This window comes from Dermacentor albipictus, chromosome 5 (assembly GCF_038994185.2).
Source record: "Dermacentor albipictus isolate Rhodes 1998 colony chromosome 5, USDA_Dalb.pri_finalv2, whole genome shotgun sequence".
Lineage (NCBI taxonomy): Eukaryota > Metazoa > Arthropoda > Arachnida > Ixodida > Ixodidae > Dermacentor > Dermacentor albipictus.
The window spans coordinates 9,606,275-9,624,177 of NC_091825.1; the positions used below are offsets into that span (position 1 = coordinate 9,606,275).

The 17,903-nt window shown below is 47.5% G+C and overlaps 1 protein-coding gene and 1 long non-coding RNA gene across 10 annotated transcripts in view; one reads left to right on the forward strand and one right to left on the reverse strand.

Moving 5' to 3' along the window:
• The window catches only part of tefu (Serine/threonine-protein kinase tefu), a 1,084,056-nt gene that overhangs the window by 945,584 nt on the left and 120,569 nt on the right, over positions 1-17,903 (forward strand). For 8 of the 9 annotated variants that reach the window (XM_070538252.1, XM_070538256.1, XM_070538255.1 and 5 more), the window contains one exon: positions 6,257-6,406. The exons of the other annotated variant lie outside the window; for it this stretch is intronic. In XM_070538252.1, coding sequence (XP_070394353.1) covers positions 6,257-6,406 — 150 coding nt within the window. The remainder of the gene's footprint in view (positions 1-6,256; positions 6,407-17,903) is intronic. 9 annotated transcript variants of the gene reach the window in all.
• LOC135917943 (uncharacterized) overlaps positions 1-17,903 on the reverse strand; it is a 113,494-nt gene that overhangs the window by 74,825 nt on the left and 20,766 nt on the right. The gene's annotated exons all lie outside the window — the stretch shown is intronic.

Consider the following 17,903-nt stretch of genomic DNA (forward strand, 5'->3'; position numbering starts at 1 on the left):
ATGTTTTAAACACACAAAGACGCTCGTCTGCGACAATGGGCCAGCTTTCCAGAGTGCCAAGTTATCAGAGTGGGCACAGGAGCATGGCATAATGATAAAGTATGCTTCTCCATACCACCCGGCAGCAAACGGCCTAGCGGAACATGCCATACGAGACATCAAACAGTATCTGAAGATGTATCCAGACTTTGCCGGTGGCTGGAAGTGCTGTCTCGAGGCCGCTGTGAAACATCACAACAGATCATACACCACGGGTTTAGGCTGCAGCCCTCATTTTGTAACTTCGGGTACAGCGCCCATACTTCCTGCAGATTGTGAGCTAGGTCTCCTAGAGAACCTCGAACTTGCGGAAGTAAGGAAAACTGTCAAAGAACAGGAGGTCTACAAGCACCGCATGAAGCGAAACTTTGATAAAAGGCACAGTAGCGAGATACCGGACATACAGCCTGGAGACTATGTCCTTGTAAGGAAAGGAGCTGTGCCCTCAAATTCAAAATTTTGCGGACCATTTCAAGTTATTAAGACTGCATGCCAGCATGGAATATTGAAGAATGTCTGGTACGCCGAAGCCTCGGGCCAAACGGAGTGCGCCGCTATTGGAAACATATTCAAGTATTACCCCAGGAGGTGTAATTAAAAGAAATCCGGAAGAGTGAAGCGGTCTGCGCTGGACGCATGAAAGAAGACGAAAGAATGGGCTAGGGGAGAAGTGAGAAGGAAGAAGTAGGAATAAAATGGCGGACGACATCCGTCTCACTTAGATTATGTCATTTCTGTTGCCGTTCTAGTCAGGAACGCTACAACAGTCAGCGATCGTCGAAAATCTGATCAGCGGGTCAAGCGCGTCGGCTTTTATACAGCAGTCGTCGAATGTTCCAGACTAATCACTGGGACCCGTGTGTCTTCCACAAAGTTCTACACCATTCGCGTCACGCGATGAAATCAGATACCACAAGGTCCGGCGACAACAGACAGCGGATAGAAGCATCGATAACATTCCAGAAACTTCCTATACATGCAGGCGCGTCCTGTGCTGTGCGATAGCATTTGTTAAGCGGTGAAACACGGTCACCCAGGAAAGATCAACATGTACACGTGTCAATGTTGTGCGCATAGTGCGGCAGGCTTAAATCCTGTCTCGTGACCACCGGAAACGCAACCGACGAAATCACTACCCCTTTTGCTTCTCACAACTTTCGCCACACTGAGGAGAACAAACACCACTGACAAAGCATTGCTTGAAACCAAAAGCCTGGGTTCAACATACCGCCAGCTTCGAGGTCACCCAAGACCTTCTTCAATGATAAAAACACAAGCAGCCACAGCAACTATCTCAGGAGTGACTACGTTACTGTTAAAAAAATAAAATCACCATGTGTGACCTAGCTTACAGTTCCAGTCGCCACAGCACGAGCGCTACTTTTCCTTAAAGAAAATCATAACCATGACCCAGTCATATGTGACAGCACAAATGTTTTCCACCATTCACTGACCAACCCTGCCGGTGTACTAATCGACGCCTGCATCAACAACAACTACACCACAGTGTCTGCCACTACCAGATATGCCTGATGACTACAAGTTTGACAACTTTATCCGAAAACGACGAAAAGTTTGCAACTCTACCGATGCTGTTATGATCTACGACGTACCGCCGTGTGAATCTACCAGTGGACGCCTTCGTGGCACCTACATTGACAACCAGGAGCACCATCACCACGCGCATGCACCAGGGTAATGAAGTCCCAATGATGCAGTCACACCAAGAAATTTTAACTGACAGACGTGCAGTTACTTTATTCCTTTCACAGGTGCAGCCTCTCTTCGAGCCTGCAGCAAAAGAGTGCGCTACAGAAGCATGCCTCCATGCCAGTCCACTTATTATTGCAGCAGCTATGTTTCATTGCACAGTGCCTCAGCGGCAACTCTCTACTTGACCATATTCTAATGCATTCTAGTTGTATTGGCAGTCACTTACCTTTACTGCACGAAACTGGGGAGTTGTCCTCTGATACTGTTGAAAACCAGGAAGCGGAGCCGAAGTAGAGAACGTCTTCTTTATTCGACGCTTGCAAAAACAACTAAAAAATTCAGGCACGCTCGGCTCCACGCTCGTTTCTCACTTCGTCTTCTTCTCTTCTTTTTTGGAGCATAATATTCAACAGCTCCGGGCCGAACAATTTGCGTATGCTTGTTTCTTTTCAAGACGGAGCTTGTCCAGCAGATTCTAGGTGGTACCGCATCTGTGCCAGTCTCCGCAACGTGTTGCCACTAGAAGTGCGCACTTTGCATGAGCAAAATTTGCCATCGGCAAAGCCGTCGGCACCATGAGCACTTTGCTGTGCTCGTGGTGGAACCATTGCTGGTATGTGTCTTCCTGATGGGCGTAGGTGCCGCAGTGGAAGCCGTCGCAGCCACCATTGCTGACGTGCTGCTGGTGCGTGTGTCGGGTGTTATGTGACTGGCCTGCCCTGGCCCAGGCCCAGACAGCATTCCTAGCCCTCCAGGGGTTAAAGGTGGTGGCTGCTGGGGTGAAGGTAATTCCTTTTCAAGGCCTGGCGAGCTATTGCGGGCACCCATGGCTTGAGGCTGTCGTGGAAATGGCATTCGCTCCACCTGGACAATGGGGGCCAGCGTGTGGTTGTTGCATTTTAGCCTTTTCACCCCACTGCTGTGCCTCCCTGACAGTGAGGACCCAGATGAAGCCTTTGCTGTTGACGACGGGCGCCCGGCAAGCCCGCTCGAGTGTCACAGGGCGGAAGACGATAACGTTGAATACGACCATGAGGACGACGATGACAAGGAGCTGTGCCCCGACGACTTCTCTACACCCGCCGGGTGGAGCACGCACGTGTCAGCAGTGTGTTCACCCCTACCAAAGGTGTCAATGCTCCCATGCCATTGCTCCAAGTGCTTTCGGACAGCCTGTGGTTTTGTGACTTGGTTACATATTTCACACGCAACTAAATAGAAATCATCCCACGCTAGACAATATCCGAAAAGACCCATATCCTCTTTTCTTAATTTCATGGCATAGCTTTCTCTTTTCGCTGTCTCTGCCTCTGTATCGGTTTCTTCGTTTTCTGGACTCTTGAAGCAGATAGTTTCGGCCCAAGAATTCCATGACTGTCCTTGAGTAGCCGACACACTATTGGTGGCCGCCAGTCTGTGAAGATCTTTCAATAGTTTGGCAGTAGAAGGGTATTTGTCTACTAGTTGGAAGCGGTGTCGCAGAGTTGCAGCAAGGAGAAAGGGACTGCTGCAGGCACCAAAAGGAACCCTTGTAATGCACAGTTCTTCAATATTGGAAGATCCTTCTTCAAACCAGAAGTAACGAAATGCGTCTCGGTCTTGTTCAGCCAGCGATATTTCAAGAAACGCTTTTTCGATATCGGCGGAAATTATAACCTTGAAGCTGCGAAACTTCAGCCGTAAGTCGATGATGTTGGGGTTCGAATTCGGTCCTGTCCACAATACGTCGTTGAGTGAAGGTGACTCCGGAGCATGAGAAGAGGCGTCGGATACCACCCGTACTTCAGTCGTAGTTCTGTCGCGTTGCACTACTGCTCGGTGTGGCATATAGTACGTGATATGTTCGCTCGTACTGTCCATTGGGACCTTCTCAGCGTAGTCTTTGTTATAGTAGCTCCTAATGGCAGTGTCATATTCCTTGTGAAACTCTGGTTCTCGATGTAGTGTTCTCTGCAAGGACTCCAGCCTCTTTAACGTGATACCCCGGTTATTTTTAGGCTGGGAACAATTGATGCGCCATGACTGTTCAACTTTATCACGACCATTGTTTCTAACAGTTGTTTCCACGAAGTTCTTCAGGACGTGTTCGTCATCTTTCGAAAGTCTGTCTTCGTTAGTCAGCCCCAGATGTTCTACTTCCCAGAAAGACTTCAGTTGTTGGGAAACGTTGGCTTCCGTTAGGCATATATTGAAGTTCCTTATGGTTTCCTGCTTGTAGAACTTAGGTGGACTTCTCGTATCTCCATGAAGTGTCCATCCTATGATAGTTTCGATGGCTGTCAAGGAGTCGTCCAGTCGATGAATTCTTCCGCTGACAAGCTGCCAGTAATAGTCTGCACCTATAAGGATGCTTATTCCAGGCTCAGGTGAGACCTGAACTGCGTTGACGTCAGCAAAACGTAAGTTTTTGCTTTTCAACTTTGCAAGTACATTTGTCTCTGTTAATGCTGACAAGTCATTGCATATTTCGGGAACTTCTATAGCCTCTACTTCAAGTGAGTTTGACTCGTACTGGCTATGCAGTGTGACTCGTACTCTCCGATAATATTTCCGCGGTGCTGAAACGTTTCCGAATCCCGAGATGGTGAGCTGCTCTTCGGCTAACACAGTGGCTTTCAGCTTCCTAGACAGTTCTGTGATGAAGCTGCGCTGACTGCCACCATCAATCAACATTCTTACATAGCATCTGCTTCCAGTGCCCACAGCCCAAACTTGGGCAATCTGCAGAAGAATTGTGCACTTTATCGAGTCTGTTGACGAGCTGGAAACAGTTGTCTGCGTGTCCGTATTCTTCTGCTTCCATTTTGGGTCACACATCGTGGTGATATGTCGCCCCCTGCATTTTGCACAGCTTAATCTCTTCCAGTTTCGGCATTCCTTAGCTTTGTGACATTGTCGAGTGCAGCGGAAACAACACCCTAATTTGCGTAGTTTGTCTTTCTTTTCGTCTAATGTTAGTTCCGTTGTGCAGACATCCACCGAGTGATTTTTGTCTCCACATAATATACAACTCTCTGGAGTCAGTTTCACCGTTAGCATAAATGCAGAACCTTGGAAATGCTCATTAGATTGTCGTTTTGCTATTGAGGCTTGTTCTCTCTTGTCAGAAGTCATCATTATAGTCTGTTCCCGGCTTCTTACTTCAAGACTCAAGAGGTCTAGAAGAACAGACATTTCATTTAGCCTCTCACTAATAACGTCTGTATTTGTCAAAGACAAGATGCGCTGATTATAACGGAGTACCATTTCTTGTGGATGATTTTGTATTATAGCAGTTTTCAGAACCACTCCATATTCTTTTTCTTCGACGCCAAGATTATGCAGGGATCTCATGCGAGTCTGCACTTCTTCATGCAACCTTTGAAGCCCTTCGAAATCTTCACAAGAACGAACTTTACGTAGGTTTAGAAGGCGACGCATATGGTCGTTAACAATCAGTGACTTCTGACCGAATCTTTCTTTGAGAAGTTCTATAGCTGTGCTATAGCTCTCTTTAGTTGTCGACAGGCCGCTGATGACACCTTCCGCTTTACCCATCAAGTAGCTCCGAAGATATTTCAATTTGTCTACGTCGTTAATATATCGGTTCTGGTGTATAGTGGACTCAAATTGATTCCAAAATTTTGGCCATTTAATGGGGTCACCATGAAACTTCGGCACATCGAGCTTCGGTAGCTTAACGTGTGCGCGTGCTGGACGAAAGTCATCGTAAGATTCGTGCGTAGTCGTTGTTTGCTGATCGGATAAAATGTGTTCAGCGCGGGATTTCGCGAGGACGATAGATTCTTGATACTGTCCGACGCTTTGAAGCTCATCCTCAAGGTTATCATCCGTAAGCATAGTTTCCTTTATCTTCAATAGGTTAAGATGGTCGGTCAGCTCACCATATGGCGTTGGTTCCGTCTGCATAAGAGTTGTCATCTCGTTGATGATCCTGGTGACCGCCGCTTGAACGGTAGCACGCTTCCGTCGTAGTCTTTCCATGTCGTCACGTCGGGAATCGTAGGCCTCGTGATGACGTGGATCGTTCTTCGATTCTGTCACAGCGTCGTCGCGTTGATCGCGTCGGTAGGTCGTCTTCTTCAGGTCGCTCGCTTCATCGTCAGGGGTCTTCAACTGTAGATCTGATATCCTGGTCACGGCACCATATGTTGAAAACCAGGAAGCGGAGCTGAAGTAGAGAACGTCTTCTTTATTCGACGCTTGCAAAAACAACTAAAAAATGCAGGCGGGCTCGGCTCCACGCTCGTTTCTCACTTCGTCTTCTTCTCTTCTTTTTTGGAGCATAATATTCAACAGATACAAGCACATAAGTGGTTTGTTAGAATGAGACAAAACAGACTTCAATTGACGCTATGATTTTTTTTTTTTTTCAACAGAGCCAGAGGTAAATTATTTTTCACAAACTCTGTTCATCAGTTCAGTGCCAGCAGCCAAGAAGCATGCCCCAAATTGTACTGGATTCTTTTTTCAGACTGTACGTTTGATGCATTTCTGTGGACAGGTGGTTCCGCTGTCGCGTCGCAGTGGCCTGGTGCAGTGGTGCGAAGGGACGCAGCCCTTTTCAGAGTTCCTGCTCACACCGCACACGGGGGCCCACCAGCGCTACCAGCCACACGACTGGACACCTGTGGCTTGCCGCAACGCCATGCAGGTCAGCGAGCCATGGGGCTATGTCATTTGCGCAATACGACTCAAATAATAATTAGGGTAGCAATGTGTGACAACAACACATTTAATAAGAACTGCTAAATTGCAGATTCCAGCCACATGGTTTCCATTGCCAAATGTTGAAAGCTGCTTCACTAATTGCTGTCTTTTTCTTTTTTTGTGGAGACTTCCAACACACATGATTAACATTGATTGCTGTGTATAGACATATAATTTTCTGCAGACCCCATGGCATACTAAATTTTCGGCTGCATCTAGTAAAGCTCGTTGTTGGGTGAGTTTGTGCTTTGATACCATTGCAGATATGGTGCAAAGCATACACACAAGAAGCTGGAACTTGTTGGCCACCCAATCTGCTGTGCTACACCAAGAAGCTTTTTTACTAGAACCACTTGAATGCCCCAAAATGTAGCATTTGAAATGGACTGCACCTGTTTGGAGAAGTTGTAGCCTGTTTAAAATTGGGGAATGATGACGAGAGTGGACAAGGTGCATTATGCCCAATTGTTGCAGATTTTTCATTAATTATGTGTTCAAGCTATGCTAAAGTTTCAAAGAAGCACCACGAGAGGACTACCAATTGTGATTGGGCTAAGACGGTTAGGGTATGAGCATTGAGAAATGTTCGTGCTGATGAAACTTCAAAACTAAAGTGAAGATGAAAGCCACAAATTATGGCCATTCGAAAACACATAATGAACAAAAGTGTCGATATCAAAAGTGCAATAATAGAAAATTTTGAGACCAGTGTATAAAGTGAGAGGTCCTACAGCTTTGCTGATAATCGCATTGAGAAAGGAAGGTGGCACCAACCAACACAACGCAGAGGCCAACTCTCCTTTGCTGTGTCTCATTGAAGAAGCCATTTATGCATGCAGCAAGACTAATTGCAGTATGCTCCCAATAACTCGAAGTTGTATAAAACTGGAAAAAATTGTGTTATGTGGAGTTTTGAGTTAAGCGAAATCATGAAAATATAATTCCGCTAGTCATAGACTGCGTGAAGCCTTTCCAGAGTGCTGCCACCAATATTCTCGGTCATTTTTGCATGCATCTGCACCAGACACGGCGTTTACAGGCAACGCCATTACTGGCACTGTGCCAAGACACCGTGTTGCCACAGAATCAAGATGAGCGATCCTAATGCAATTTTTGAAGCCAGTCATCTGAGCATAACCAATTCCAGACATTCAAAAAGCTGATGCTGCTACTTTCTGCTTCGTGATTCTTTCTTTTTTTTAATTCAATATACCTTACAGGGCACAAAAGGGTATTGAGTAAGCGGGACAAAAAACAGCATAAATACTATAGGAACAAGTATCAAATAACAATGCCAGATGCAAAACAAAAAGTAAAAGGGAAAAATTGTACAGAGCAAATGATAACAAAAAAATATACATACATAAACATCGTTTTATACCACGAGTAACATGAATGCATCATACGTGGCCAATACATATTGTAAGAAAAAACAGTGGTCATACAAGAAATGTCATTGATGTAAGATGCACAAGATAACAAGGCATACCACAATAGCAACGAGAATGGAAGTGAAAACCAACTGAAGAGACCCAAGTCATGATGTCACTCTTTAAAAAAAAGATTTCCGCAGCTGATCATGGACTGATTGGTGGTCACAGATGGACGCGTTAGAGTCGGGAAGATCATTCCAAAGAACAGTGGTACGTGGAAGTGCTGATGAATTGAAGGCTTGAGTCCTTCCGTGCGTGCGCTTTATGCTAAATTGATTATGTAGTCGGCACGAAGGGCGTTAATGTGTTTCCAGAGGTAATGGAGATGGCCTAGTGTTGTAATGATATTTATGAAATAGGCATAAAAGAGCAATGGAATGATGAAAATCTAATGGTTCGAGAGAGATGTCAAGTTTAATCTGCATTATGCTCGAATGGGGACTGTAGTTCTGTGTAATGAAACAAGAGGCTCTATTTTGTGCAGATATCTAGCATTCTGATTAGGTAGTTTTGATATAAGCACCAGATAGCTGATGCAAATTTTATGAAAACTGTAAAATTCTAGTTGTGGTCGCACAGTTGTTAGGTAAGCCAATTGTTTTACATTATTAGGGGAGTTTCGTAAGTTCTGGTGCAGATACCCAAGTGATCTGGAAGCCTTGGCAGAAATGTTCAGAATGTGTGTGGCCCATGAAAGATTATGCATGAGGTGAACACCTAAATACATGTATGTTGATGCCCAAGGTACTATTGTGCTATCAATGAGGTACGAGAAGTTAGAATTTGTATGCTTGGGACCTGAAAGAGATTACTTTGCATTTAGTCGGGTTAAGCATCATTTGCCATTAAGTACACCAGTTTGAAATGTGGTTAAGATCACTTTGGAGAGCGCAGTGATCATGCATAGAATTAATTGAGTGGTAAATGATGCAGTCATCAGCAAAAAGTTGTAAGGAGGAAGATATATCGGTGGGCAAGTTGTTAATGTATATTAAAAACAACAAAGGGCCAAGAACACTGCCTTTAGGTATGCCAGATGATATGTTGCAGAGGGAAGAGGGGAAATTTTTAACCGTAGTGAACTGCTTACAGAAAGAAAGAAAATTATGAAGCCATGACAGGGTTAGAGAATCAAGGCAAACAGCAGATAAGTTTGAGAACAAAGAGGAATGTGCAACATGGTCAAAAGCTTTAGCGAAATCTAAAAAGATACAGTCAGTTTGTAGGTTAGCGTCCATGTTGAAATGCAAGTCATTAGTAAATTCTAGCAGTTGGGCGTCGCAAGAAAAACCTTTCCAGAAGCTGTGCTGTTTAGGAAAAAAGAAAGAATTATGTTTCAGGTGACTGTATATGTGAGAAGCAATAATGTGCTCGAGTAATTTGCAGCAAATGCATGTTAGCAAAATGGGGCGGTAATTTTCCAGTGAATTTCTGTTTCCATTTTTAAACACGGCGATAATATTTGTGATTTTCCTCTCTGTAGGGAGCAAGCCAGATGATAATAATTGCTGGATGATGAGGCATAAAATTTCACTAGAGATTGCTGCAGTGTTCTTCAAAATTTTTGAGTTAACGTTATCAACACCAGCGCTATTTGACACCTTCAGGTTTGCTATAAGATGAGCCATTCCTTCAGCAGAGATGGTAATAGGAGCCATGTACTGATATTCAGGATGAGGAACATTGAGTATGTTGAAATTACTTTCCCTTGTGAATACGGTTGCAAAATATCTGTTAAACACATGTCGACATTCACTGTCCTAAAGTGGTCTGGAATGATCACTACACAATGGAAAATGGTATAGTATTGTCAGGAGATATAACACGGCAAAACTTTTTGGTATTAGATTTAAGAAGAGCCAGTACGTCATGTGAAAAGAACTTATCTTTGGAAGCACAAAGGGCCGAACAATAGCATTTGAGGGATTCACAGTATTTGATCTAGGTTGCTAGAGTGGACGCCAGCTTACCCTTTGTGTACAAACACTTTTCTTTTTTTTCGTTACATGCCGACAGAGAAGTCTGGTGAACCCTGGGTTAGTTCTATAGTTGGAAATACATACTAAAGGAACATATTTGTAAACTTGATTATTTATCACGTTCATAAAAAGCACCCAGTTCTGTTCAACAGACCTGTCCGAAAATGAGGGCAAGAACGTTTGAACGTAGAATTCGTTTAGAGTAATGTTCATATCTGTATAATTGGCTCTATTGTAATCGCGAATGAATTCTGAACAATTTCACTTTCTAAACCAAAACTGAACTGTGGAAGAGCACAATTTACATGCCTTTAGCAGATGCCCATGTGGCATTAACGCCTCACCGTCTAGTGAGCATGAAGTGAGCGTCCTTATCAAGTCGGGATCTTGCTGAAATGCTGTGGGCTCGCATGCTGGCTTCTTTTGGACACAGAGTGTAGGCTGATTGCACCTACTCAAAAGTGCCGATCGTCTTGCTTAAGGTCACGATTAATACTCTGGGATACATTGATGCTGTCACATAATAAATACCTGAGCCCTAGCCCACGCACTTCGTGTTTTTTATTATTTCTGTTTATTTTTATTCTGTTTCATGTTTCTTATTCTATTCTATTTATTCTATTGCTCATGACCCTCCTCTTCTTCCTTCTCTTCAACTCCGCATCGCCACCTGTGGGAAATGATCTCCAACATATTCCCAAGAGGCCAAGGTTATCACGTGCCAGCTGGTTCTTGGTAGCCTGCTTCAAGAACGTACGCCTTCTGAACAGGTCATTTGATCGTCTCTCCAGAACATAGTCAAAGTTGTGGGGGTTCCACTCTGTGCGCCGCTAGGGCTGAAGGCGAGCTCTGGATCTAGCCCCACGCAGTCGCTCCGTGGTACTCCCCAACCCGTAGTGCGGGAATCGCGGCTACGTCAGGTTCGAACGAATAAGGCAACCAGCGGCATTAACTGTAACAACGTTTATTGCTACCAGCAATAAAGAACACTGGCAGAGGGGCGTCCTCTCTGTAATGAGTAATAATAGGCTGGCCTCGTTGTCCAGGATGGTCAGGCAAACGAGGTCACTCATGGGTGGCGGCAGCTACTCTAGTCTGACAGGTTAGGGGTCCAGCGTCAGACAGTGAGGGTCTCCCCCAGTGGCGCTGTTATGTACCTTTTTACCTTGGTCAGGGGAATCTCCTCCTCGCCCGACAGCTACCTCCCCGCGAGTCGGGGAGGAAGGGTGCGTGCGCTTTGTGAAATTGAGGGAGAAGTGGGAGAGGGCGTAGTGCGCCTCTCCCGTGTCTATGCCGGCTCTCGGCGCGACAACGCTGGGAAAGGTGGGCACGTGTGCTCCCCACATCCTCCTCCCCTTAAGAAGCCCCCATACGTTGATGCTGGCACCTAGGTACGCCCGAGGGGATCGGGCGCTGGTTTGCAAAGTTCCCGCCAAGGTTTGCGATCAAGGCAGCGTTGCACACGCCGGCTTTGAGTGTCGGGCTTGCGTTGCTGTAGCCCTCAACTGGCAGACACTTGACGCCGACTTGAAGGTGCCCAGTCAGCGGCACTGCTGGGGCTTGCGAGTCGGATCGTAGTCCCGGCTTGGAGGCTACTCACCGTGCCGCGCCCCAGGTGTTGTTGGCTGCGCAAGCCGGGAAGTCGCTTGCTGGGTGCTGGGAAGTGGTTCGTGCGACTGCAAGGCCAGCGTACCGCCGTCAGCGCTGCAGGTGCGTCAGTTGTAAGGTGAAGAAAAAAGAAACGCAGTGAAGTAGGACACATTGTCCGTTATCAACTGCTCTGGGAAGCCAAACCTTGTGAAAACCTCGATCAACTCATCAATGATCACTCGTGCCGTCAGTTTTCGCGAGAGGAAAAGTTCGACCCATTTACTGAAGTGATCTGTGAATACCAGCAAGAATTTGTTCCTGCTCGGTGTGGTGGGATACAGTCCCATGACGTCACATGCCGTGATTTGCCAGTGAGTCTGGCTGTCGATAGGCTGCATGAAGCCGGGTGGTCGTCCGCCTCGGGGCTTCACGCTTTCGCACACATGACATGAGCGGGCATACCGCATCACGTCCCGTTTCATGTCTGGCCAGGTAGCGAGGCGACACAACTTAACGTAAGTCTTGGGGCCGCTCGTGTGCCCAGCGATGCACGAGTCATGAAAGTAGCGTAGCAGTGCTCCTCGCAATGCGCGTGGTATCACCACCTTGAACGCCTCACTTTTGTCGTCCTCGGTGGGAATATACCTCAGCAGGACGCCGTCGGAATTCAGCAGATAAGAATCCAGTGCGCTCACAGCATTACCAACTGTTCCTGAGCGCTTAGCACCGACAGCAATACCAGCTGCCTCCATGTGGGCGGCGGCCACGCCACCCTGCTCCTGGAGCTTGTCGAGCACTTTTCGATAAAATGAGTCCTTCTTCTGAGCCTTAAACAGCTCCTTTGCTGAAGACAACTCCTGCAGAACCGACAACATCTATGCGGTTCACGCTCTCACCCATGATCGACAGCTGTTCCGCATCCCTTACTTGGGCTATGACTTGGGTTTCTCGCTCGCCTCAGACTGGCGCTCACGAAAGTGCGTCAGCTGTGGCATTGCTTTTTCCTTTGTAGGAGCACACGGTGAATTCGTAACGCTGCAGCAGCAGTGCCCATCGCACCAGGCGGCCACTCGGCTCGCTCATGCAAGTGCCTCAACCAAGTGAGAGCCATGTGGTCTGTCTCAATCTTAAATGCCACTCCATTGACCTAATAGCCGAAATTTCGCAGAGCGAAAATTACCGCGAGGCACTCCTTCTCTGTCCCCGAGTAGTTCCTTTCTGCCGGCGTCAACGAACGACTTGCGAGCGCAACCGGTCGGAGAGTGCCTCCATGCTCCTGAAGCAAAATTGCACCTAAGCCTAGGTCATTTGCGTCTGTTCGAATCACAAACTTCCTATTCAAATAGGACAGCTACAATTCGGCCATGTCAGCGAGCACCTTCGTGAGGCCACGCAGTGCCGCCTCCTGCTCTTGACCCCAAGTCCACCGTTCGTCTTTCTTCAAGAGCTTCGTCGAAGGCACTTGCACTGCCGTGCAATCTGGAATGAATTGGAGATAAAAGTTCAGCAATCCCAGAAAGCGTCTCAGTTTGGCGATACCTTTCGGTGACGGGTGCCTCAGTACAGCCTCGAGCTTATCCTCACTCGGCAGGATGCGGCTGTTGTCCAGAGTGAATCCCAACAGCACTATTCTGCTCGCAGCTATCTGAGCTTTGTTCGGGTTAAGCGTGATAACCGCGGATCTCAGCCTGTCTAGAATGTCTTTCAAGTAACGCAAGTGCTCCTTGAATGTTTTCGAATAAACCACTATGTCGTCCAGATATGCGAGAGCAAGTTGTCACTTCGCATCTCCTAGCACTTGTTGTAAAGTACTTCGCCCCGCCTAGGCTAGACACTAAAGAGGAAATGAAGGGTAGAGGGTGCGCATTCTTCTTCATAACCTCATTCAGCCTACAGTAGTCTATGCAAAGGCGATAGGTGTTATCCTTTTTCGGGCCTAGAACTACCGGGAAGCCCCACAGGCTGTTCGACCTTTCCTCAACACCTGTGTCGATGAGTTCGTCTAAGGCGCTGTCAAATGCTTTCCGCTTAGTCAAGCTAATTGTCCGAGGATTACATTTCTATGGTGCAGCGTTGCCCGTGTCTATCCTGTCCCTGACTAGGGTAGTGCGGGCCGAATGGTCCGTGAAAATTGCGTCATATTCGTACAACAGTGACGAAAGTCGTTCCCTTTCTCTCTCCGGCAAGTTGACCTCTGAAAAAAGCGGGTGCGCTATCCTTCGCAGAACCGTGGCGCACTGTACTGCCACCCTGTCTCTCTGCTCGCCTTTGCCGATTACTGTCAGCTCACTTGACTGTGGCCGGGTGTGGCCCGCGTGCCGCGCCCGGAGACTGGCATGCCTCCGCTGCCACAGGCGCTTTTGCGAAAAGCTTTAAAGCACCCGTTCCATTCTCTCAGTAGCCTTCATTGCCAATGTCTATCACAATGCCTGACTTGACAAGAAAGTTGCGACCCAAAATAACAGGCACTGATAGACTGGGGAGATGTATGAGGCGTTGTCGCCTGACGCATTTCTCACAACGGATCACTAACCTTGCTGCATCGCTCGATTGTGCTGTGCCGGAAGCAGGTAGGAAGGTGATGTCATTATCCCTCAAGAAGATATTGTTTTCGCGGAGATGATGCAGCACCTCGTCACTAAATAATGAAGTGCTTGCTCCGGTATCCAATAATGCAGCAAATTTCTTTCTGGCTATTGTTAACTCGATGAACGGCGCCTGCTAGTCTGCAACACCTCCTATGCGACAAGCCAAAGGCGCAAGTAAACCACTGGTTGTGTCTGACATCGCCGCACTGGACCCAAGGTGGATCACCGGCGGCTTCGCCCGTTTCCTGAGCCACGCACTCTGCCTCGGCTCGGCATGCGGCCGCAGTCACGGGCGATGTGCCCTGGTCAGCCGCATTGGTAGCAACGGCCGCTGAAGCCTCAATGGCCTGGGCACTCGTCGCTCCATTCCGACCCGCCGTAGCTTCCTTGAACTGCATTCACCGTGTGCCACTCCTCTGGTGTCGCATTGGCCTCACGTTCCTATCGCAGTGCGCTGAGTGCGGCATTAGTCGGTGCTGTTCTCAGCGGGTAGGCGTACGGGTCCAAAGCACAGTCTGATAATTTCCAACTACGCTGGACGTGCACTTCAGCGAACAATACCGACGCGTCAATTCCAGACAAGTGTGAAGTGATCGTGCCGCCGTTCCATGGGCAGTGAGGCTTGAATGACAGTGCTGCGGGCAGAGGCGGACGATATGCTCGTGCCGCGAGGATGTCCCCCTGGATGCACTTCGCCTCAACGGCGAGTTCGTCTAGATCTCTAAACCTACATCCTCTGTAGTACGCCACCAAAGTGGGGTGCGCCTGCCGTGTGACGCACTCAACTTTCTCTGCATCGGTGGCGAGAGGGTTCACGAGACGTTAAAGTTCATCCATCGCTCGAACATACTCCAGCAAGGACTCGTCCGGATGCTGGGTACGAAGCTCTAACTCTCCTCAAACGTCACTTGTAGTTGGCCGGAAGAAATTCCTTGCGGAAGTTTGCGTGGAACTCTTCTATCGTGTGGCATCGGTGTCCGGTCAGTCAGAACCATCGAGCTACCTGGTCAGTCAGTGAAACCGGGATTACGCGCGTGACGAGTTAGGCATCTGAAAGCCCGATTGCTTGCTGGTAATACGGCAGACAGTCGAGGTACTCGCTTGCACTCGTGCGATCATGGTACCAACTGAAGGTAGGCTTGTCAACATTAATCCATGGTCGCTCGCTCTGCGACGAGGCCTGCATTGTGCCTTGCAGTGTGCCGGCTAAGCTCTGCAAGATTTACAATGCGTTCTGCAACATTGCCTCGCTCGACGGCAAACTCTCGCCCGAAGGGCTGGATGCCTCCGCCGCCCCGGTTGAGCAATGTAGATATGTCTGCGGTAGAAATGTCCACGTCACGAAGCGGCAGGGGGGCCAACGTAGTATGCCTCATATCAAGGTTAACCTCCACCAAGGTGGCATTTGCGCAATCCTGACTGTTCCGCGTGAAACACTCAAAATCAAAGCTGCCAGTTTGTTCAGCAGCTGCCGCCACGTTAGCAATAGGTGGCTGACTTTGCATCGCTGCATCTGACATGAACAAATCTGAGAGCTCTGACAAGCCAGCCACCATTGTTCGCTGAAACATGGGTAGCCCTAGCTCCAACACTCACCAGAAGACTCGATATGTTGCCAAATTCGATCCACGTTGGTAGCGCCAAATGTGGGGGTTCCACTCTGCGTGCGGCTAGGGCTGATGGCGAGCACCGGATCTAGCCCCACGCAGTCGCTCCGTGGTACTCCCCAACTCATAGCGCGGGAATCGTGGCTACGTCGGGTTCAAACGAATAAGGCAACCAGTGGCGTCAACTGTAACAACGTTTATTGCTACCAGCAATAGAGAACACTGGCAGAGGGGCATCCTCTCTGTAATGAGTAATAATAGGCTGGCTTCGTTGCCCGGGATAGTCAGGCAAACGAGGTCACTGACGGGTTGCGGCAGGTACTCCAGTCCGACAGGTTAGGGGTCCGGCGTCAGAGAGAGAGGGTCTCCCCCAGTGGTGCTGTTTTGTACCTTTTTACCTTGGGGAGGGGAAGGTCCTCCTTGCCCGTCAGCTACTTCCCCGCAAGTCGGGGAGGAAGGGTCCGCAAGCGTCGCGAGAACGAGGGAGAAGTGGGAGAGGGCGCAGTGCGCCTCTCCCGTGTCTATGCCGGCTCTCGACGCGACTGCGACGACATGGGGAAAGATGGCCGCATGTGCTCCCCACAACGTGTACAAACACACGCAATTGCATTCATTCCTGGCTGCACTGATAGAACTCTACCCAGCTTCCATAGTAGCGGACGTGCGCGGTTGTCATGCACAAGCATCACATCACCTTCGCTTAGCCGAGGTAGTTCACGAACAGGGCTGTCGTGTGTTGTGCACAGACTGACATAAGAACAGGTCAGCTTGCTTCCATCGGATCCACAGCTCTGCTGTGAGATGCTCACAATAGCTCGCATAGCAGAGCAGTCCGCTCTTGGCGATGATGTGCCATTGGAAATGCTTGCGTCTTGCAGAAAGCATACGGCGCGTCTTCCGAGTGAAAAGTGCAGTGGAGTCAGTGGTTGCAGTTCATTCGGGTTGCTGTCGAGATAACAATAATAATAATCTTTATTTCCATCGGGATGATGGAGGAGGTTGTGGGTAAAAGCTGCTCGTAAACGGCAGCTTGACAAAGGCCCACAGCGCCTCTCTACAGGGCAACAACAGCAAAGCAGGGAAAGACACATACAAGTATACATATAATCTCTGCAATTTAGCAGAGCGAAAAATAACAGGATCATTTCCTGAATGAAATAAAAATACAAACAAAGAAAATAGGACAACAATCAATACAATAAATATAGAGGGTATAAAACTGTACAATAAACACAGGATTAAATAAACCGAATATAGGAATACAGGTGGAGTTTTTAAGAATGTGTGCAGTGAAGGTGTTGTAATTCATGTTTAGATATTTTAAGTAGGTCAATCCCGAATTTTTTATGGTTGTTTAATAGAGTTGGAAGTGTGAAGGATAATTTTTCTATTGTGTAATTGGTTCTAGCAGTTGGTACAATCCACTCCTCTTTATGACGGGTAGGGTAAAACACAGTGCTCTTTTTCAGTAATGACAACTCATGCAGAGATTCAATATGATATTTTAGTTCGCGGTGGAATGCAAATGCTAGCTTATAATTGTAAAGATTGAATACTGGTATTATGTATGCTTTAGAGAAAAGACTTTGCAAGTGACTGTTGTATGGTAGATTAAAAAGTATTCTGATAAATTTTTTTAAGTATAAAGATCTTTTGCAAATTTGTATACATGGTTGTGCCCCAGACCAAGAAACAGTAATTAAGATGAGAGTAAAGCAGGGAATCGTAAAGCAAGATCTTTACTTGATACGGGAGATATGATCTGTAATGGGAAATAACGCCGACTGCTTGAGCTAACTTAGTTGTAATAAGTAATAATAATAATAAGTAAGAGATCTGCTGTTTATGACCACTTCAACTTAGTAGAGAACGTTGTATAGGGCCTCATCGTTGAGACTGCTGCTCCCAAGTGAATGTCTCAGTGCATGTTTCATCGATCAGATGAAGCGCTCCCACCAGCCTCCCCACCAGGGGAGGTTGGTGCAATGAACTGCTATTTGATTTTGACATCTGCAGCGTATTCTTGGAGCCAACAGAATTGGCTTAAATACTCGCACACAGCTGCAGAAAAACAGTGTTGCCACAATTCCTCATACCAGCGACGGCGAGCATCTGCAGTCATCGAGTGTTATGTGTTCATGTTTGCCTGTGCGCACTGACACGATGCTTGTCAATTTCGTTGGTCAACGAATGTTTACAAGGGGGCGTTCTACTCTGGCGGCTACTGCGTATGGCACAGCCACT